Below are 23527 nucleotides of genomic sequence, written 5' to 3'. Positions count from 1 at the left end.
CTTGTGGAATCATCTAAGACACAACCTCCAGAAATGCAACAGCTCTGTCTTTTTTAAAAGGAAATAATTATCAGATCTTTTAACCTTGTGTACCTCCCTGAATTCCTTCACAGCACCTCTGCACTCCCTGCACCCAGACTTTGTGGAAAGCTCCTGGCTCTTCCAGCTGAAGCTGGAGGAAAGCTCTATGCCATGGAATGCACAGCTGCTGCCTTCCTGATCAGTCGCTCAGTCATTGGTGACTTGGGTCTCATCATATCGCGCTCGTGCAGGAGACACCTGTGGAAGGAGCAGCAGGAGGGTGAGGAGTGGTGATAAACGTGGACTCTTCTGCCAAACAGGCTGTGCTGAGGGGCAAGCCCACGTGGCAGAGCACACCTCTGCTCCCCAGATGCCAGCAGGGGCACTGACTGGGGTTACAGCAGTCCATAACACACGTGGTCAACAGGCCATGTCTGAAGACAGAACCATCTGAAAATCAACTGCCCTTGGACATACACAAATCATCCATTTAGGCTGAAAGAGTGGACTTTTGGAATTGGAAGCTATTGTACTGTATTATCCTGCTTAAATGTTGCTACATTTAACACAAATGCTTGCATGTTTAGCCTTAAATTTATATGTTTGAATATATTCATTACTTCTTACTTTTTGAGTATATTCATTATTTCTTACTTTTAGGAACAGTGCTAAATACTTATCAGGGGAAATACTCACCTTGCAAGGTTTTGTTTGGCCTTTGATTTAGAATTTAAAGCAGCATGAATCAATAACAGGCTGAAAACATCTCTCTGGAAAAAAAGTCAGCAAAATACAAACTAATAAGTAATGTCACAGTTACCAAATTATTAAATTCACAGGAAGGAAACAAATCAACATTCAAAATAAATAGTTAACCCCGCTAGTAAGTGTTTGCAAACAGGATTCAGTCACAAGCACAGTTCACTCTGACACTGAAGTGCTGTTGATGTGGTGAGTGCTTCATGGTGGCTACTGAAAGGGGATTAAGTCACAACAAGAAGTCTTTTCTGGCTCTCCTTTACCTGAGCATCACTGCCTCCCACTTGGACTAGTTCATAACGGATTGGGTACAGCAGGTCTACAGCTTTGTCACAATTCCCATTTTCAAACTCCACAAAAGCCTGGCACAGTGGCAGCCCCAAACGAGGAGCCAGGGAAAGCTGGTGGTCTTCACGAGGTGCTCTGCAGAATGAAAAAGTGGTTAACTTTCATAAACCAAAGCATAAATAGCCACATTTCAATGCCAGTCTGCCCCTGCCTGCAAACAGGTGTTTTGGGTTTTTTTTACTGTACAAAGCCTGATGTTTCAGGTACTTGACTTAGGTCATAACTTTTGGTGTGGTTATGCTATTTCACCTTTTTGTCACTCAGCCAGCAACCAGTTTTTATCCTCCTGAATATACCCACAAAAGGCACAAGCCCAACCCCTCCTAGCTCTGCAATAAACAGTTTGGGCTAGGACAGTAAGAAAACTGCAGTTTCTCTTCTGTGACCCCACCAGGACATCCTACTGCTAGTGCTTTGTGTGGCCACATGTGCTGTCCTTGCACACAGCTCTCAGCCATGACCTTGCAAGCCAGCTCCTTCCCAAGTCAGCCTTACAAAACTTCCAGTTGCTTTCACTGGGCCAGCCTCCATTTTCCAGTAGGCAACACTGCCCTGTGTGTTTATCATTCCTTAAACAAACTGGCATCCTAGAAAGATAAAAGTGCCCAACAGATGTTCATTTGAAGCAGTCTGAGACAGCCAGTGATGAAAATGATGGAGCAATTCCTCATTTCCACGTTTTGTCCAGCATTTCCATGGAGAGGAGCCTGTGACACCAACCACCAGAGAGCGCCATGGGACACCCGACAAATTCCCAGCAACTTTCCATGGCTAAGGCCAGGGAAAAATACCGGTGCAATGCCAGATGTTTGTGCCCAGGTTGTAACGCTGCTTTCTTAACACCAACAGAACGCCTCTGGGTATCATTTATATATTACATATTTGTGATAGATTAATACAGCCCCTTCAGCTCACAGCCTTCTTTCTCAAATAATGAAATGAAGCTTTATAATATTTCAAACTACAGCTAAAAATGTACACAAGTATTATTAAGGCTGAAAGTAGGTGAAAGGAAGCACTGGGTGAAAGAATAAGTAGCATACATCAACACATGTTCATTAAAGCCTCTGTGGTGGACAGTTTTCTATACTTTATATAACCTGACATACTTATATAAATAATAGAATAAATAAAGATATTTACTGTTTTCTACTTTAGTTAAATGAGACATACTGAGGGTTGCTTTGGAAGTTATTTGTTTTGATAAGTATTCTTAAAAATTACAGTATTCCTCAAAACTACATATAGTCAGGAACAAATAGTGACAAGTTCAGGTTCTCCTTTCTTCCTTCTTTCTAAGGAAGCCATAGATGCTTAAACAGAGGAAAAAAAAGGGTGTAGTGAGGAAAAGAAATTGAATTTAAAGCATCTATATATCAACCCCTTAAAAAAAACACAACAAGGCAATTCATAGTCATTTAATAACTAAGGGAACAAAAAACCTTCATTGTTTGGATGTAGTACTTAAATATTCAACTTTTTCAAATAACTTAATTTGAAAGTGAAATATTCTAGATTATTACTTTAGTAGTACTTGAAACCTAATTTCCTGCAGATGGACTTAACAACACTTCAAAGAGAAGCCATTAGAATATCACTACCAACTAGTGTTCTGTTAATAACCTTTTAAACTAGAGCAGAAAAGATCCACCACAGACAGCTGATGTATCTTGTAGAATGTTCTTATTAATTAATGTTCTTTACTGCTTGTCTGTAACACAGCTTAGTGTGACCCCACTAAAAGGAAACACAGCAACTGCTCAGGTGGTGTCCATGACCTCAAACACAAAACATTTCTGCTCATCAACATGAGGAACCCCGCTAGACATTAACTCAGTAAACAAATAATAATATGGATCTCCTAAGTGGACACTGCCTGCTTAACCCAGATGTGTCCCAGTGACATGCTAAGGCAGGAGGAGCATCTTGGAACTTCAGCAAGTCAGATTGCACTGAAGTTCAGAGGGCTATTCCCTGAGCCCAGTGCAGGAATTCCATTGCTTACTTGGCAAGTTCCTGCAGAGTTGTTAAAAGCTCCTCAGTAGTTTTGTGGTCTTTGGCTCCAAGGAAAGACATCAAGAAGTGCACATCATTGAACAGAAGAATGTGATCCTTGGTGTGCTTCTTCGTAACCCCAAGCAGATCATTCCACCTGTCCCCAAGCTTTACACCTAAGAGTAAGAAATACTTTTCTCAATAATATTGCCACGTGCAAAAGCATGACTTTGCAATTACTGTCAGCCACTCAGCATAAAATGCATTCCTTCTGAACTCAAGAGAACATTTCCTGATGTAGCAAAATGAACACAGCAATAATGCTCAACTGCAGCTTGCCTTATGTGGGCCAAGAGTTTCTTGACTGTCAGGAGTTTAAAGGCATTATTTTAGTCTGCATTGTGTGAGCTTCTGGCTTTATTATGAGATTGCTCATAATGTTTTGGAGGTGCTGCTCACCATGAGCCATCTGTAGGAATCACAAGACAGAGTGAGAAGATGGATTTAATAAAACCCTCAATAACATCATTAGTGTTTTAGCAGAGCAGTGTGAAATACTGTCTGCCCATCACGTCCCCTGCCATGAACCCCAGAGTATAAACACTGGCTTAAAAAGGGGAATGTCATTGAGTTAGGGGAGTACAAAAAGCCAGAGGCTGATATGCCCACACTATTTCAATCAGGATCTAAACAGCAAAAAAAAGGATCTAATTGGGAATTTATGTCTAGAAAGTACTATGGGTTTTTAGAGGCTTATGCACTTGTTTGCTCAGCCTCAGACCTCCAGGAGCAATAGAACTGAAGTTGTCAGAGAAGAAGTATGTGACCTATGCTAGCTGGAGCTGACTGCTGTGCCACACTGGCATGGAAAACTGCAGCTTTTGGGAAGAATAAAGCTTATGGACATTATTAGGAACTTCACATTGATGCTTTTCTCAAGTTTCTTCTGGAACACTGACCGAGTTTGCTGTGTAATTATACTGAAGTACCTCCCCAACATGAATGGCAGGGGAAGGGAAAAAGAAAAAGTTATAAAAAACAATGGCCAGAGCATATCCTACCTTCCAGATGAAGCCTGTACAGCATTGAACTGTTATCAACTATATCCAGGATGCTTCCACTTGCCAGGCACACGGGAGCAATCTGTAATCACAAGTACTCATAGGCTGGCCAAGTCATGCACTAGTGGACACTTCTTCAGACTATCAAACTTATTTTCACAGTACTAAATTAATTTTATCCTTCTATTAATTCAAAATTACTTGTTTTGTAATAGTCCTAATTGCATTTTTCTTGAAGAAAGGAATTTGCAATGACAGAAACTTATATGGTTTACATGTGTTGTTTTTCCCAGTAAATATGGAGAGTAACCACAGTATTTTATTTTTTCCAAAATTCTGCCATAAATATTACTTCACTGGATCAATGTCAGTAGATAGAAATCTGCCCAGCAGCTTAATGCTTGTGGTATTTTTACAATCCTTACAAAGATGTGCTGTGTTATCTAAATTGATACTGCTTATTTACAAAGGTTGTTTTGAAATCCAGGCAGTTGACTTTGTACCTAACATGAAAACCAGTTCATTGTAGAGGTGACTTGACTATTTACATCCTTTGAAAGGTATGAATAAGAAACATGGACAGAATGGAAATCAGTACCACTGTAGCTCTTTCAAGCACTCAAACTATGTAACACTCAATCCTTGGGGCATTTTCCCCAGAAGTGCTGAGAAGTTGTTTCCCTAAAAGACTGTGATGAGAGATGTAAACAATATTTATACACAGATCACGCACTGTGATAGGAGATTCAATGTCACACAGAAGGAAGAAAGCACACATCATCATCACATCAAGATCTTGCATGATCTAGGTAAAGAAAAAAAGGCCCCTACTCACATGCTGGTCATAAATTGTCAAAGCAGCTTCATATTCCCCCTGGAAAAGCAAAGGAGGACTGTGTGGTTAATGTGCAGACACAGCAACCAGAGATAAAAACATTAACAGACATCATAACAGCTCTTCAGGACTGTCTGATCAAAACAAACCAAGTCAAAGAAACCTTGAGGTATTCAAAGCAGAAAAACCTGGATTTAATAGGCAAAATGATCACTATGTTGAGGTTTCATCTAAGAAGAAATACCAATACTGGCACAAGTTAAGCAAGAAGGAGAAACATGGAGGTATAGCCTCTCATTCTAATGTTCCTTTCATGGATGTTTGCAAAAATCAGTGCATCCCATGGTGTATGCAAAGAGATGGGAAAAAATGGTTTTAAGTAGGATTCAAAAAAGTTATGTAGCTAGGAAGAGACAAAATAAATAAACTGTTGGACTCCTGTTGAGAATTATGTTCCTTCTGTGTTACTCTGCTTTCTGGCCAGAGCATGCTGCCTTCTCAAGAATGCCACATTTATCTCCCTATTAAGCTGAATCCCACAAGTGCTAAGCATTAAATCCAAGGAAATTCTGACAGGCTGGGTAAAATTTCAACCATTTTTAAAGGTTTTCAATAGTAAGAATTAGTAAAAATAATTTATAGCATTGGCAACCCAATTTAGAGTTTATGGCCTTTTTTTTATAGTCAGAAAATTTTTGGGCCAGAAAATGAGTACTGAATTTGCTAAGAATTTTGTTAATTTTTGCCTCAAAATTAGAGATCTACATTCATCTTACTATCAAATAACTGCTAAATGTAATTAGTGAGACTACTGGATCTTCAAACATGTAATAATCTCACAGCAATATTTCAACATTCTTAGAAAGATCCTGAAAGTGTTGACCAATGCAATTAAAATCCTTAAAAGAGCAGTAATAAAGGACTATGCCACTTTGTTAATATAGAATTGTGCTATTTTATAAAAACATCCATTCAAATAGCTGATACACACCCCTCCCCAGTAAATGTTAGTTCTGCCTTTTAAAGAGCTTTAAATAACCTATCTGAACCATAAAGCACATGTATGAAAATATCTCATACCTTTTCAATGTAGTATAAAGCCCAGTGCCAGTAATTATGGCAAGCAAGCATATCACTGCTCTGGAGAGAGAAAAAAAGATATTTACAAAATAACCACTTTTCAAGTTATCTAGTCAGCTTTCTGTTTCCTCTTTCAGCAAAACTGAATACTTCAGGAGACACAAAAAAGACAAGAAATTTAAATCAGCTGCCAGGACACCTCACTTGGTACACCTGTCCTTGCAGCTATTCAGGGCAACACCTCAAACCCAAGGCTTCCCCCCACATCATTTTCCAGATAAGAGTTTCACTTGGATGCCTCAGAATTCACCTTTCTTCAGCACCCTTTAAAAAAAATAAATTTAATCCACATCTATAAGAAGAGTAAGATTTGTCTCATCTAAAATTTAGGCATCTTGTCTGAAGTATCCTGGCCAGATCATGGAGAGAGGAGGATATGGAGTCCTTATGGGGGCCATTCATCCAGAACCTACCTCAGAAAAAGGGGAATCACTTTTTAAACAAGTTTTACTACAGGCTACAGAAGCTGCAAGAGATGCCAAACACACTGGCTGGCAGCTCATCAGGTGAGATGAATTTTTGCTGAACTGCACCAATTTCACACTGTCCTTTCCAGCTGGCACCAGAACTGCAAATCCTCTTCCCTAGCCTGCAGTTCAAGGCAATTGCAGTTCATTTTTGTGAATGCATTAAAAATAGACAAATGTAGTTCCATAATCCTTTGGTGAAAATTAAAATACCAGAAAGGTTCACCCCTCTCCTCCCACTCTCTCCTGGTTCTGTAGGGAAACTTAATGGTCCCACAAGTGGAAAAATCATCTTTATTGTCATACTGACAACTGTGACAACCACTTTCAGGAAGCACAAAGGTAAAGGTTCCCAATAAATGTCAGGGCCCCTAAGATAAACATTCTGGTAATCTTTGCTTGTTTAATATTAAATCACAGACCAAACCCAAGCAACAGAAGCAGTTATGTGCTTGGCATAAACACTGGTAATATCCAGTTGAATATCATACTGCCATTCCAAATGACATTCAAACAAGATAATGGAATTACCTGACTAAATAAAGCAAAACCATTTCCCTGCTGCTAAATTTGAGCTCTGAAAAAAATGAAACTGCTAGAGAGAAGTGGGCTTGAACTTGATTTTATTTGGATAAAGAGTATGAATCACAGAGACATGCAACTATTTTAAGAAACAAGAATTAAAAAAAAAATTGATCCAAAAGTCACTGACTGGGGTTTTTAAGGTATCTCCCAAGCTGTCAATCACTGATTCATTAAAACTAACATATTAAGACAAAAAGCTTTCTGGGAAGTGACAAGTGTAAACTTCAAGCAAGAGTTTTCTGTCTGCATTTCCAAGCCCAGTATCTGAATGCTTAACTTAAAAAATAAAACAAGCACAAAACCAGCCTTTCTAGTCTCACTATCCAGTCCTGCTCTTGGTGTGAGGTGGGATAGTCAGCTCAGATGACTCTAAAATACTCTTGTGGGTTCTAGCAAAGGCAAACCTCACAGCTCTCAGCTCTGAATACAAGACTTAATCACTGGGTAAATGCTGTCAAACACAAAATAAAACTTAATTTACAGCAAAGGACCACATAACAGACTAATTAACCTGTTCAATACTCTGAAAGGTGGTATCAAACATGTTGGATATATAAGGTAACTGATACACTAGAAAGTAATTAGTACAAGAAAAAAGATGTAAGAACATAATTTCTCTTTTCTTTGTTCTTAAAATCCCCTCCCCATCCAGAAGCAAACAAGTATTTTAGTGTTTTGAAATAGTTGATTTGACTGTGTCATTTTTCATCTCATCTTAGGTTCCATGAGGAGATTTAGCCAGGTCCTTCAAACCTCTGTCTGTGCATACATCAGCCTAAGTAAAAAGCTTGTGAAAGAATCAGTGGTCACTTTACTTTTAACCACACAACAGATCACAAATCATAACATGTCACTTCTTCCTGCCTGTGGTTTTATAACCACACAACAGATCACAAACAGGGACAGTCATGTCCCTCATAACATGCCACTTCTTCCTGCCTCTTGCTTAAAAGCTGCATGGAGAGTAGCAGCACCTCAAAGGAAGATTTCCTCTAATATGCAAACTCTGCATTTGTTGTAACAGGTCTGCAGATAGGAAGGAACTGCAGGCAGAGGACTCAAGAACTTGGCTGCAGGAATTAAAGAAAACCTAAAAATAGCTTCCTCAGAGATGCCACAAAAAGGTTTACCTTCCAGTTACTTTCGGTTTCCTTCATGAATTGTAAGCCTTTCTCCACCTCTGCTTTCATTTCATTTACATGAGCTATAGTATGGGCAGACCATGCATCTGTCTGATTTATAGCCAAAGCCTGTGAGTGAAAAACAGGAAAACATGATGAGCCTTACAAACTTGCAAATCCAGACATTTATCACTGCTTATCTAGAAACAAGACACTACTTTTTACTTGCTGCATGTTAAGTACATCCTTGTACCACTCCAACTAACCACAGCCCAGAAGTCTGATTTGGACAGAAAAGGAAGAGAATGTTTCTTGGCTGACTTCACTTCCCAGCTTCTGCTGCAGGGAGATGAACACCTGCAAAACACTTTAAAACACAGGCTTCGATGATGACTGTGAAATGACATCTATTTCACAGACATGCATCAATGAAAGAACTGCAGGCACAGGCACAACATATTCCATGATATAATGCCTTGCAGATAACTCTTTTCCAAAAAATGGCCATCCAGCTCTGAGTATTCAGCCAATCCCTCTTCCTTGGCCCAACAACTCCCACTAGGCTTTTGGCAAAGTTAGTCATAAACCTAGTAAAGATTAAGTTTTAGGGTTTAGTCTCTCTTGTCACTTTCAGCAATTTGATGTAACAGAAGTTTTGCCAAGAACACCCATTAGAGAGATTAATTGTGTGAGACTCCTGGAGGACAGGGATAATCAAGTAAAATTACTATCTTCATAGAAAGGAAACAGGCTGGCTAATAGTAATCCCCAGGAACATCGTTACAGTTAATTGTTCAATAATTCAGGAACAAGGATCTAGGAAAAAAGGGAGCAGGAAGCCAAAGAGGATTGATTGTCAAGAGCAGACTACGTCAAAACAATCCAACATTCTTTAATAGGAGTAATTATTCAATTATACATGTGGGAAGCAGCAGGTGGGCTGATATATGGATTTTACAGGGGTGTTCTGACCCCATCTGACACAGCATGCTCATAAGCAAGTGAGGAAATGCAGTCCAGTGAAACTGCCTTGGTGGGGCAGAGATGTGAGAGGAGTTATCAACAAGTCTCACTAAGACCTGTGAGCATTTCCATGCTGAGCTGTATCTCTTTGCTGCTTTGACTAATAACTAGCAGAAACCAACACCCTGTCTCAGAATTCTCAAGCCTTTTAGCACCAACAGCAAGCAGTTTACCTCAAGGGCAACCTTCTCAGCACGGTCAAAAAGGTTTGTTTCCACGAGTCCAAAAGAGTAGTAGCCCTTCACATAGCTAACAGAAGGGGAAAAAGAGCACATCATTCAATTATAACAAGGATTAGTCCAGGACTGAAAAAACACACTAGAAAGAGCATTTAACTCAAAGACATCCTTGCAGAGCAATTTACAACAAGATTCAAGCTCTCAGGATACAGAACTACTAAGCTAATTCTCAGGGGAAATCAGTGACCCTGAGACACCACTATGGCAAACAGTGACAAGACACACATCAGAATGGATATTATTTCCATCTCTGGATGAGATGGAATCACCACCTACACAGAACCAGCTGCTGTTCTCCACAACAGCTGCAAGATGCAGAATTAAAAGGCTAGAAGTGAGACACTGCTGTCACCAAAGCTATGTGAGCATCTCAAAGGCAATCTCATGCATTTTCCCCAGTGCCCACAAAACCACAGGACGGTACTTTTACATGAAGTGGCCCTTTAAAATTGGTTGTAAATCATCCCCATTAAGCCATAAAAATAAAAAATAGGGATGTTATATGCATCTGATTTGTTTAATGGATCAAGGTGAACAGTTTTTTTGGAAGAAATGAAGAAATTTTGCCACTGCCCTGGGTGAGGACAAGATTTTATCCTATGTGTTACACACCATATGCTATATTTGACAGCTCACTTAAGAAAAATACCTCACCAACAGTGTCAAGAAGAATACTGGATACACATTCTATCCATGGTCAAGTTTGATTAACTTCTAGACTCTTGATTTTTGTCTACATGTCTTATTTCCAAAAGATCCTGAAGTTTTAGGTTTGAACTTAAAAACCACATAGTCCATGCACAGCAGGTAAAGAGCAATTTCCAAATGAAGCATGGCTCACCTGCTCAGTGGAACATCAGGTGTCCAGAAAGGATAAACACGGGCAACAGAATCTCGCATCTGACGTTGATATCCCAGGTAGAAATAAGTGTCATGGGAAAATTTGAGGGCTAGCAGGTCAGTTGGGTGGCTCTGCAGAATCTGCTCCCACAGCTCACAAGCTTTTGGAAGTTGGCTAGAAATAAAAAATTACTTCCATCACCGAAAGAAGGCACATATGCATGCCCCTACTATTAGTCCTGAACTCAAACTATGCTGAAACATAGAAAATTCAGCACCAAATGACTTATTCTCTTCCTTGAAGGAATTCTTTAGTCTTTTCTAAGACAATAATGGGATTATCTTCACTTGGCACCTTCTGAGAAATCTTATGAAAGAAATCGTGTTGGGTTACACCAAATCAGTGTAGCACACAAGGAAAACAAAACAAGCTTAAACAATAAATCTAAACATTTTCCTCCAGGGCTGAAGAGTTCCTAGAGGGACCCACCATAATTAATGGAACTTTGTATGTACAAAGACACCTTCCCTCTCCTTTTGTGGGAATCAAACCCAGTGGCAGGGCCTCAGTAGCTTAGTCATTTCCTTTGCTGAGATGTGAGGCAAATCCATGCTTGCCCAACTGTTTGGCAAACAAATAATGAAAGTGAATCATTAGTCCATATGTTCTGCAGTTCATACAGATTTATCATATGGAATGAAGCAGTGTGCCTCTACAGCATGTGTGACACTCTTTATCTCCATGTTTTACAGGGAAAATAGGTTTTGACATAGAGAGACGAGAGAGAAGACTGTAACTCTCCTTTTGTGCATCTGAGTCTGGACCCTACTGTAGACAAATACTTCATTTCCTAGTTCTAAACCACACTGATGGATCTGTTGCACATTTTAAACTTGGAGTGCTTAATGCTAGGAAGTGGTGGCAATAGAGCACTTCCTACAGTGCTGCTCACCAGCTAAACATGGCACTTAAGGTGGAGAGAGAAATTCAGGGACAATCTGTGACATCTCACCCTGATCCTTTGCTAAACGTCAGCTAACATGACACACCACTCCTGCCAACCTTCACTTCTGCCTGCAGCAGACAAAGGAACTCTTCAGAGTCCCTTGAGCAGGGTGACAGAGGACTCACCCCCTGGCAAACACGTCCAACGCTGAGACATGAAGCCTCTCCCGCTCTGTCAGTGGCTGTGACTTGGAAAGTGCCACCATGGCTCTCACGGCGCTGTCCAGCTCCTTGTCGAGCCTCACGGTCCTTCCAGTGCCAATCAGCTCCAAGCCATTGGCAATGACATGTCCCATTGCTGCAGGAAACAGCACAGCACCAGCTGAGCTCACAGCAGAGCCTTCAGCTCCACCAAACACCAGAGGAGCTGAGCATTTTCAATAAAACTGACTTCTGGACACAGGGATCCAGGAAGCCTCCCAAGCCCAAAGTTCTCAGAAGGTTTTCCTGACAGCTACTCAAATATTATGTGAAATGAAAAGAAAAAAAAACACCACACAAAAGCATTCTGCCTGCTCTACATTTTGAGGAAGATTTACATAATTCTACAAATTATCACCTTGCCCTTGCATAAACAAGTTAAATACCAAGAAAATAAGCATTAACCCAGCACTTTCCATGTTCAGAATCAAAGGTTATACTCACTAAAGTTTGGATCTGCTGCCTTTAGCTTGGAGAGACATCCATCAATACCTCCAAGGCTCTCATTATTGCTCCAAGTTGCATACTGTAAGAGGGACAGAGCAAGAGAGGGTTGAGAAATCGTCTATGATAAGGAGGATTTTTTCTTTTTGTTCTCACAGGCACTTAAAATTCAAAAGCAAGGCAAATGACTAAAAGACAAATGTTGCATTTGGGAAGATTTAGTGCAGTAGAAAAATAGAAAAAGTGGGGTTTAATATAATTCAGCCACCAGCAGAACCAATTACCCTGGATTTCTACAGACTTTTTGGCTGATTTGTTGGTATCAGGTGGAATGAGTATGGTTTTCACCACGGCTGCAGCATCTGGTGCAGCCCTCTGCTAAAAGGGTTTCCTGCTGCCAGCTAAAGGCTGAACTCCTGTGGTGGCCTGATTTTGAGGCTCTCCCAGCTGATAAGAAATTTAAATATCAGCTAGAGTAAAGAGTGTTCCATGCACGAGTCCCTTCAAATCACATTTTCTTGCACTTTTTGGTCATACCTGTGTCAGCACAGCATCGAAGAGCTTACAGGCTTCATTGCTGGTCGTGGACAGGACGAGTCCAGCATCCTGCCAGGCCTGCACAACAAACAAACACAAAGGTGCTCCTTTTACACCCTCATCTTCCTGACACTGACAGATGTTCAAAGTGATGCTGTTCTGATATTTTCATCAGCTGTGCACTTTTAAAAGGAAAAGTTGGAAGTACAGTGTGAGGCAGAAACAAACCTTTGTTCAGTTGCAGTTCCATTAAGACTCAGTTAGTTGGAGGAGGCTAAAGAAGCCAACAATTACCAAGTGTAGCAGAAGATCTCAGTGGGTTGCCAGCTCATAATGACAGCTCTATTCTGAACTCATTAGAGCTGTTGGTGAGCTCCTCTGCTACAGGCACACCTCGTGTGAAGCAGAGACATGGTAGAATAAAACCCTGTTCTCCTATAATCTATAAATCTGTAATCTCCTTCAAACAATAATGTTCTACTGAATCAACCTGCAGACCAAACAGCCTGGCAGAGCAAATCCACTAAGTCTCTGGAGTTAACCAGCTGAAAATTTGGATCACAAATTTATATACAAGCCTGACAACAATAAGAACATGGGAAATGGATAAAGCTAAAAAACAAAACAGAACTGAGCTGCCTTAGTTTCTAGCAACATAACATGACTGAGGCACAACATCTCCTGGCTGGCTGCTGGCAAATGGGCAGAGTTCATTTGAGAAGCTGCCCCAATCACTTCAGCATTACTTTAATGCAGTACACAGAATGTGGAGGATAGACAACTATTATAAAAACAGACCTGGGGCAAGCTAATTCACACTTCTGCTAATGGGGGCTTAGTCCTTCCTGATGCTGCAAGAATTCAGCTCTTCTCATTTTACATTTTAAAGCACTTCCTAGCCATAATAATCTGTCAAAATTTTTAAGTAACCAGGCAAAGACAACTTTGTTAATATATCCTAAAGCCTTCCCACTGTGATTGGATTAAAGGCTCACATTCCAACAGCTAAAGCAATTGAGTCTTCAAATTACATGCCTGAAAGACTAGACCTGAATCTAAAATGACACACTTTCTTTACAATTCATACTATATCCATGATACTGAAACTGGCCAGAATAAACTTTCTAACACAATTTGAAGCACTAGGAAGCAGGCATTTGTTATCTGCAGAGGACACACTCTCCTTGCTCTGTGGGTGTGGTGAGACTCTGCAACAAGGTCTTTATCCATGATAATCATACATAGTCATTAATACATGCTTCTTATCTAATACACAGAACTAATTCCTAGAATGAATTTGCATGCATCTTCCTCCTGTTGGAAGTTCTTTTGTGGTCCTGGACAGTCATAGAAAGGGGTCTCTGGTGGTTGTATTCACTGAATGCCTCCATATTAAAGGTGACCTTTCCTTGAACTTTTTCTTTGGGCATGTACTGTTGTTTCTGTGTTACATAACTTGCTAAAAAACACTGTAGTCCTTCTTATCTGTTTCTCCACTGGTTCCAGCCATGTTTATAATCCTGTATTATATATATATATATACATACACTTTAACTTTTATATATATATATATATATATATATATATATATATATATATACAACCCTTTATCTTTTTTTGCCAGTTAGTCTTTAAGCTCTATTCAACAACCTCAGGGGAGCTGAAAATTTTTATTCTTTATGTAATTTATCATCCAGAAAATGAATAAAGAGAAAAGCTAAGCAGGTAGCAAGGTTAGGCTTGCTACTTACTGGCTATCTTCCATGGTGCCCTGCAAAGTAGGCCAGGAACCACCCTCATCATCAGTCATCAAAAACAAGCTTCGTTTGGAGCAGCTCCCTGCATCACTGCCTGTTTTACTGTTTTACACAACAGCTTGAGGTGCTTGCCAAGCAGAAAATGATGTCCCATTCTGAGGGGAGTGGATGCTGATTCACAAGAATGGAAAAGCCTGTGTGTGAGCCCCAGAACAGACCAGCAGAACAAGGGTTGGTGGAAAATGTGCTTTCATCCATCTCTAAGGTCACTGCTGATCCAGCTGAGGTATGTGCTATTTCCAGCCACTCTGGAAAGCCTCTGTCTGGCTATGGCTACAGCCCACCTGGCTCACTCCTCACTGGAAAACTCCCACTCTGGCAACAGCAGAATGGCAGCAAGACCGTGTCACATCAGGGATGCCACTACTCTGTGCCACTACTGCACATCACGACAATGGGCTACAGGGCAGAACCACCCCCCAGCAGCTTCTGGCTCCTAAGAGATGTAAAAGATGTGCTCCAAACCTAATCTGTCATTGCCAACTGAGAACTAAAGAACTATTGGGACCACAGAAGAGGCAGCACCCTTTGTCCTCTAGGACATACATAAGGGGTCCTGCCCTGACTACTCGGGACACTCAGGTGCTGGAGCTTCTCTCTAGTGGGGTATCAGACTGTGACTGAAGAAATCCAGGAGGGAGTGTGAGTGGGCAAAAATCAGCCTCAAGAGTCTGTAAGGCTCATCAGTTCCCCTCCCCACAGAGGCTGCCTCTTACACTGATGTCCCACAACCCTCTCTCTAACTCCAGGAGAGAGTCTTGCCTCTTGTATAACAGAGTCATGGCCTTTGCTCTTCTCACTGCTTCTCGGTGAGACCAAAGCCTTGCCCTTTCCCCTGCTCTAAGATTAGAGTTCAGTCATGACATCTGGTGACTGTTTATTTGTGTTTTCTCCTCTGCTAGAATCTTAGCTGGCTCTGAGAATTGTGCTCTCTGTGGGCTGCAGTTGGCACCTCTTGAATTCGTTGTGTGACAGATCCCCAAAGCTCTGTCAATCATGCACCTGTCTCACGCAATCTTCAAGGCTTTGTTTTAACCTGCCACAGTCCTAACTAACAAATACACAACCATAAAAGGAGTTTTTCAGAAAGAGAGCATGAAAATTACTTAATCAGCAAGCAACTCCTGTAGTTATCACCCTTTGACCCGAGGCTGCTTTAGTGTTATCGAAAGCCTGACCCACTTCTGAGGCCCACGGGGAGGGCGGGTGGGTGCCGTGGGACCCCTGCGCTGGGAACAAGACCCAGAGAAGCTCGGACATGAGTCTGCTTCCCCAGCAGAAGCGACGGGCGCAGCGACCCTTCCCCTTTTCCAGATCCCGACAGCAGCTTCCCTCCTCCGAAATCCACCCGAGCGTACGAGGCTGAGCTCCAGCCACAGCGAGCCCGCCTCAGCTCCCCGCGGGCCGCAGCCCAAAGCCCGTGGGCAGCCCGGGGACCCCCACGGAGGCCACCCGCAGCCGCAGGGCGCAGGGCACGGGCGGGACCGAGCCGCGCTGGCCCGGCGAGGAGCGGTGCCGTCCCCCCGCAGCGCTGCCCTCACCTTGCCGCCCGTCACCCTGCCGTCCCCCCGCAGCCCCCCAGCTGCTCGCCGCCCCTCAGCGCTGCCCTCACCCGGCAGTCCCTCAGCGCAGCCATGGCCCCGCGGCTCCGGCGGCGGCGGGGGCGGGGCCGCCAGCGGCGCGAGCGGCGGGCGGTGCGTGCCGGGTACGCGCGGAGCCCCCGCGCCGCCGCTGAGGGACGCCGGCAGGAGCTCGGTGGCGATTGTTGGCCCCCAAATCTTTGTTCTTCTCCCGGCCCCACCTCCGGCCTGCGGTGCCCGAGGTTAAATAGTGTTCTCGCCGGCTGCCCTCCGGAGGAGGATCCCGGTCTCCTCGGGCTGCTGTCCCAGCCGTTGGCCGCCCCAACGAGCAGCCCCCGGCAGGCCGCGCGTCCTCCGCCCCGTCCCCTCTGGCCGCGATGGCCGCGCTCCTCCTCCTCCTGCAGCTGCTCGCCTGCTGCCGCCAGGGCTCGGCGGCGTCCCCTGTCCGTCTCCAGCCGTCACCCCTGCGGGTCAGCTGCCCGGGCCCTCACGGCCAAGTCTTCCAGCGGCAGGACAACGAGCACAGGGTGTCGTGCCTGTGGAACAGCACCGTGACCCTGCAGTACCAGCCCGCCCCAGGAGCAGGGCTGGAGGTAGAGGGGGAGGAGGGGCAGCCAGCATCCCCACCTTGCTGCCTCTGGTACCTGAACTCGGCCTCTGTGAGGAACATCTCACGCTGGTCAGGCCAGGTGGTACTGCAGACAGAAGCTCCCTCGCCCGGGGCCTCCAGCCTTCTTACAGTGCAGTGCTCGTCTGCCTCCTGCGCTGCGCCCGAGTGCTTTCACCGCAACGTGAGCGTCGAGATCGCGGAGCAGGATTTGCGGCTGTTCGTGCTCCGGCCGCAGACACGCGTTATCCAAGTGTGGCAGCCCGTGGAGCTGGGCTGGTGTGCCCGCCTCAAGAGTGCTGGCTGGCAGTACCGCTTCAGCAGCCGGGGAGGTGTCCCCTCCACCCTTCTCCTTCCCAGCAGTGAGCACCAGGACACAACATCCCCTGCTGTCTATCCAACAGCTGAGTTGCAACAGACCTGTGCCACCTACTACAGCTACCGCTTGACTGTGCGATACAGGCACCCCGGGATCCACGTTGCTTTGGTCAGTATTGAGCAGATGCCACACGTAAGCCTCAACCTCTCTCTCGAGGTGGAGCCTGACTTGGTGCATGTCCTCAGTATCAGCTCCAAGCTCCTTAGTGTTCCTCAGCAGCCCCTCAGCTTATCCTGGTGGCTTCAGCCCCTTACCCTGAGTACACTTGCCTACAGACTGGTGGACACACAGGCTGTAGGAGGTTGGCTCTGCTCCTACAGTTCATTTACACTGCCGAGCAACTTCTGTGCCATTTCTACACCTCAGAGCCTGGATGAGATAGTGGTGGCCAGCGTTTACTTCCATGTTGATGGAAAGGGGTTTGAGGAATTGACGGGGCAACTGCACCTGCTCAATGGTACCCTGAGCTTAACTGCTGGCAAAGAAACTCCCATACATGTCAGCCTTTGTCCAGGGAAGACCAACAGCAGCACTTACATTTTCAGGTACAAGCAGGGAACATTTTACACATCTAAAGACAACAACAGCACTTTTTCCACAGATTGCCCTAACACATACACTGTGTTCTACCAATACAAGGAGCTCTCCTACTTACTCACCATAGAGTTTCTGGCCTTACAGTGGTACAAGTTCAAAATGTACCTTTACATGAATCAGAAGAGGGCTTTGATTAGGTCACTGGCAGAAAGAGACCTTGACGTCCACGTTTTCAGCAGTGGCCATCCTTCTTTTCTGCAGAACTTTAGTTATTTAGTGTGGTTTATCCCTGCACAACATCCGATGCTACAGTGCGAGTGGACCTTCTATCTGCAGCTTTTTGGCACAAAAAAAGATCATGTTGTCCAGAGCAGCATGTACACATACAGCGACCATGTAAAAAATGTCACGCGTTTTGTCCGTCGCTCTGCTTTACCTTTTGATGCAGAGAAATACACAGGGTTTGTGGCAAAAGTGAACTGTGCCAGCAGGGCACCTACATCGGCTCTTTTAAGTGTCAGGGTCAACAGCCGTACTGCAAAAACCATAGAAGCACCAGTGGCTTGTGAGCAAAGAGAATGTAGGATACTCAGGTGTTGGATTCAGAGACCTGATCCCAGATCCATTATCTTGTACAAGAAAAGGGCATTAGAATTTTTCCTCTTTGTCAGGTTGCACGTAGACTGCCACATTGGCTACTCTATCAAGCCTTCATGGGAAGTCTATCCTGCTAGGGACACAAAAACTGAGCCGGACTGGTCAAAGCCAGTAAACACTTCTAGTATGTTTGGTGTAAAAATGATACATTTGACTATTCCCGCTAATACGTTAGATTATGGGTTGTATCTGTTTTATTTCACTGCTGAGGTATCCCTAATTAGGACCTCAACAGTCCTCAATGCCCGTGATATGATTTATGTTCAGATTGAGAGAGCTGATCTAGTGGTAAATATCTCAGGAGGCTCAGTCCGCACAGTGGGTTTTTCTGAGAGATGGACTCTTGATGGCTCTGGATCCTCTGATCCTGATTCACAGGAAGGACCACTGCTATTTACTTGGTACTGCACTAAGGACTCGGCAGACTATCAAACCATGAAATTCAAACCGAAAAACAGATGCCATCCACTCCAGAAGGATTTGAGATGGATAACACCCTCAGGTCCCATTCAAACAGTACCACCAGAATCCCTCCCAGGAAGCACCTTATACTACTTTCGCCTGGAGATTCAAAAGGGCACAAGGAAGGCTTATGCTGATCAAGTTGTAGAGATAGATCCTGGCCCTCCACTCATTCTGGACGTGAAATGCATTGAAAACTGTGGTAGGAGTCTAATTCCAACAGAGAGATTTGCCATATCTGGAAAATGCTCAAACTGTAAACCGAGCAACAAGCCACTATATTACTGGTCCCTTTTTTCAGACAGCTCTAAAGAAATTAATTTTGATTGGGATTCCAAAACATCAACGGGGAGGTTTGGGGCTTACCTGTCTATACATGCTCTGACTTTCACGAAGCCTGCATATGAATCCTATGAACTTCGCTTAAGCGTAACTACCTGGGATGGTAGGTCTGCATCCTTCAAAAAACCCTTTGCGATAAATAGTCCACCTGAAGTCGGCAGGTGTAACATCAGACCCCGCCACGGGTTTGCCTTTCAGACAAAATTTGTTGTTAAGTGTAGAGGATTTTCTGACAGCCATTTACCTCTGACATATAAAGTGATAGTAGCTTCCAACGTACCCCAAACTACCACAGTAAGTTCTGTGGTGGAAAACACATTTGGCACAATTCTGTACTTTGGTTCTGAGCCTAAAACTCCTCCATCTTTTCTCCCACTTGGACTGCCCTCTCGTTGGTACCGTTTGATACTTTATGTTCAAGTGCGTGACTCATTCGGGTCTTTCACCCAGGTGAGTTTGCGTGCCTATGTGAGGAACCCACTTAGCACTCGATCCCTTCCGGCTGTGTTTCATGAACTGCTGGCTTCAGCAAGCCGTTTAAGCATGTCAACATCTGCCCAGCAGATTGGGGATCGTCTTAGAGCTGGTTATTTGGTTTATCTTGCAGCCTCACTCTTAAACTGTATTAAAAACACACCAATTGTCCTGCTCCCTCAGGCTCAGTTTCGGGAAACTGTGGTTAAAGCAGCCTTGAATATTTCAGTAAATAGCATCATGGAAGTCAACCAAGTAGTGGCTGTTATTTCTGAACTCACAGAGGCAGTTGAAAAAATGCATGCTATGTCACAAGACCTTGCCATTGGGAAACTGACAGAAGTAACAGGAATTCTGAAGAGACAGAGGACTCAGACCAATTGGTCTGAGGGAGCAGAAATTCAGACCAGTGGAATACTAAGATGCTTGTCCAATGTCCTAAGCGGTGATGTCCTGCATCTCAAGAATGTCAGTGAAAATGGAATACAACATGTTTTCTCCATCATGGAAGGTGTAACAGATGTAGTTTTCTGGGGAAAAGTCCCTGAAGAAATAGAAACTCTGATAGAAACTGGACACTGGAATATCACTCTGAAGAAAAAAGAAGCCTGGAACATTTCAAATTATTTGCCTGCCACAGACACCTGCCACAATTGTTTTTATCCAATGCTGGGAAAAGGAAATGATTCAGGAGCTGCCCTGGATACTGTGTTTTCCACTGCCGTTTTTGAATTTGATGAAAGCCCTTTCCCATGGTTAGATTACACATCAGATATTATATCAATGGTCATGGGGTTTAAAGTGGCAGAGACTAAGGCTAATGAGGATCTAGTTCCAATCATGCCTGAAAGAGCAGACATTTTTCTTGCCAGGAAAGGTGGAGTTGCAACTTTTAATTTATTAATGGGACCCGATAAAACAGAAGCTTACACAACTGGAGGATTTAATTTTGAGATCAATCACACTGCCACGAGCGTATACTTCCAGATCATGACAAAATTAAAAGTTACTTTCAAGGTGCTGATATTTGAAGGTACCAATCTCACTGACGCTCAGCCCGTGGCCTCATTTTCTGCTTTTCATAACATGCCAACAGTTGCAAATGGAAATGAGACAATCATTGCTGACTGTAGCGTTACAGGTCCCTATATAGTCTGTCTCCCAAAGGACCTGCTGACAACCCTAGCGCAGAAAAATGGTGTAGACACTCAGAACATCTCTGTTGTCTTGGAGACACACTATATCTTAAGGTACCCAAACCAGAAAGTGGTGAGCATATACATTTTTAATGACCAGTGCCTATTTCTGAATGGGGTTGGAAGTGAGTGGAGCAGAGACCCATGTGTGATTGGTCCCTTGACCAACTGGGAGAAGGTACACTGTATCTGTATCTCCGCCATGCGGAGTCGCAGGAGTGTGCCAGCCCTTCCTGCACCCAGCATCAAGTTCCTGGCAGCCAAAGTAATAGTTCTTCCCAACACAGTAGATCTGGGGAGAAACCTGATAGCAGACATACCTAAGAACCCACTGACCCTCGTAACAGTGCTCTTAATTTTTGTCGTCTTCTTGCTTTTGTGCTGCTGGGCTATAAGAAGAGACAGGATTGAGAGGGAGATCAAGTACATTATCATTTTGCCAGACAATGAGGCCTCTGACGAAGGGAGCTTTTTGGTCACGTTGTACACAGGCAGTCGCTGGAATGCTGGGACCAAAGCAGAGGTGTTTCTGCAGCTCATCGGCCAGTATGGCAGGAGTAAATTCCGCTGTTTGTGGCACCAGCCTTCTCCAGCTTTCCGGCGGGGAAGCATCGACTGCTTTCTGATAACTACTACGAAAAATTTGGGAGATATTCGTTCCTTCAAGGTCATGCTCAATAACGATGGCGCATCTCCAACCTGGTTCTTAAGCAGAGCTGAAGTTGAGGACATGTCCACCAGGAAGGTCTGGTTCTTTCTGTGCAGAAAATGGCTTTGCCTTGACAAAAACAATCCCTCACGAACTTGGAAATTTTCTGTCACAGACCCCCAGACACCTTTACCCAAATTCGACTATTTTCTTATTAATTTTAACAGGAGACTGACAGAGTACCATCTATGGCTCTCAATTTTTGCTCCTGTCATCGCTGGGGGTTTCACCAGGTTCCAAAGGTTGTCTACATTTTTAGCAGTACTATTATTCACGTTGCTTGTTAACATTATGTTCTTTAATGCTGAAAAGAATGATGAAGCTCCAATATACCTGAGGTATTTGAGATCAATAGCAGTAGGAATTGAATGTGCTTTGCTTACCCTCCCTGTGGAAATGTTAATAATTACCTTATTTAAGTATTCCCAGAAGGATCCTCCTCCTGTTGTGACTAAGATGTACCCAAAGGTAGATTCTAGGTACTGGAATAATTGCATAATATCTGAAAAAGATGCAAATGTAATTGACACAGAGGAGGAGACAACTGTGAATTCCCCTCAGGTGGGCAAAAGGTCCCAGAAGTCAAGTTCCAATGTCCTAGAAGGGGGCATCTTTTCGAAAGGAAGGAGACTAAGCGCTACCATCAGGCAGCTTCGCAAGATCCCGGACAGTGAGCCCTTGCTGTGGTGGTGGTGTGTCCCTCTGGCCTGGGGCCTGGTTCTGACCATAACTGTGCTCTCATCCTTCTTCATTGTGCTCTATGGTTTGTCCTACGGCTACCAGACTTCCCGAGAGTGGCTCATAGCGTCTGGAACCTCCTTTCTTCAGAACGTGTTTTTCAATTCAATTCTGAAGTCCTTACTTTTCTCAGCTATGAGCACAATGCGTCCAAGGTACTCTGAAGACATCAGATGGGTAACTCAGGAAAAGCGTGTGGAGATTAACTCAGCTGAAGAAACTCAGAGAGGCTCCTGAAACTTGCTGATGTCACAGGCACTAAGCAATATCAGCATTTGGAAGCTTATTAAAGCAAACATGCTGAGAAGGGCAAAAATTAAAATAAATGCACTTATTTTCATGAACGGTTTCATCCATCACCTTGTCTTTTTATCACTGCTGTTAAATTTTGCATATTCCACTGAGAATGACAACAGTTTCCATTATAGTCAGTCCCTGAGTAGAAGGTGCTTTCAAAATACTTCTCCCTCCCAAATTTTGTGGCTAAGCATGACCTTGCATCTCACAGTATCAACTCCTCTGCTCGGCTCGCAGAGAAGATCCCCAAGGAGCCAGCGCCGTGCCGAGCATGGCTCTCACCTCTGGCTGGGCACATGCTGATGTCAGAGCAAAACAGACCCTGAGGGCTGGAAACACCGGCGTGTCCATCCCGAGCACCGGGAACGCCTGGGTGTCCGTCCCGAGGGCTGAGGATAAAATAAATGCACTTATTTTCATGAACGGTTTCATCCATCACCTTGTCTTTTTATCACTGCTGTTAAATTTTGCATATTCCACTGAGAATGACAACAGTTTCCATTATAGTCAGTCCCTGAGTAGAAGGTGCTTTCAAAATACTTCTCCCTCCCAAATTTTGTGGCTAAGCATGACCTTGCATCTCACAGTATCAACTCCTCTGCTCGGCTCGCAGAGAAGATCCCCAAGGAGCCAGCGCCGTGCCGAGCATGGCTCTCACCTCTGGCTGGGCACATGCAAAACAGGCCCTGAGGGCTGGAAACACCGGCGTGTCCATCCCGAGCACCGGGAACGCCTGGGTGTCCGTCCCGAGGGCTGAGGACACGCTGGGGACGCCTGTATGTCCATCCCGAGCACCGGGAACGCCTGGGTGTCCGTCCCGAGGGCTGGGGACACGGCGTGTCCATCCTGAGGGCTGGAGACACGCGGGGAACGCCTGTGTGTCCATCCCGAGCACCGGGAAGGCCTGTGTGTCCATCCCTAGGGCTGGGGACACGCTGGGACACACTGGGGACACGCTGGGGACACCTGTGTGTCCATCCCGAGGGCTGGGGACACGCTGGGGACGCGGCGTGTCCCCCAAAGCCGGGACAGGGACTGAAGGAAAGCGGGGCGCGTTGGCGGGCGCACAGTGCCCCCTGCCGGCCGCGCGGCGCCCCTGCCCCTTCAGGG

General features: G+C 44.3%; 2 protein-coding genes across 2 annotated transcripts; one reads left to right on the top strand and one right to left on the bottom strand.

Annotated features, from left to right (window-relative positions):
• Positions 1-144: 144 nt before the first annotated feature.
• TTC38 (tetratricopeptide repeat domain 38) lies at positions 145-16179 on the bottom strand. The gene is made up of 14 exons (XM_039707979.1): positions 16052-16179; positions 12623-12700; positions 12086-12167; positions 11567-11738; positions 10436-10609; positions 9529-9604; positions 8342-8461; positions 6100-6159; positions 5020-5058; positions 4185-4266; positions 3134-3299; positions 1044-1203; positions 718-791; positions 145-279 (listed from the first exon to the last, which is right to left on the bottom strand). Exons 1-14 carry the CDS (start codon positions 16073-16075, stop codon positions 186-188), a joined length of 1401 nt encoding a protein of 466 aa, XP_039563913.1. The 5' UTR covers positions 16076-16179; the 3' UTR covers positions 145-185.
• Positions 16180-16361: 182 nt separating this feature from the next.
• Positions 16362-22694, top strand: PKDREJ (polycystin family receptor for egg jelly). The gene has a single exon (XM_039707962.1). The coding sequence runs from the start codon at positions 16397-16399 to the stop codon at positions 22355-22357; it is 5961 nt and encodes a 1986-aa protein (XP_039563896.1). The 5' UTR covers positions 16362-16396; the 3' UTR covers positions 22358-22694.
• Positions 22695-23527: the final 833 nt, after the last annotated feature.

This window comes from Passer montanus, unplaced genomic scaffold (genome assembly GCF_014805655.1).
Source record: "Passer montanus isolate IOZ18808 unplaced genomic scaffold, ASM1480565v1 scaffold20, whole genome shotgun sequence".
In the NCBI taxonomy this organism is placed as follows: domain Eukaryota; kingdom Metazoa; phylum Chordata; class Aves; order Passeriformes; family Passeridae; genus Passer; species Passer montanus.
This window is presented reverse-complemented; position numbering and strand designations above follow the sequence as displayed.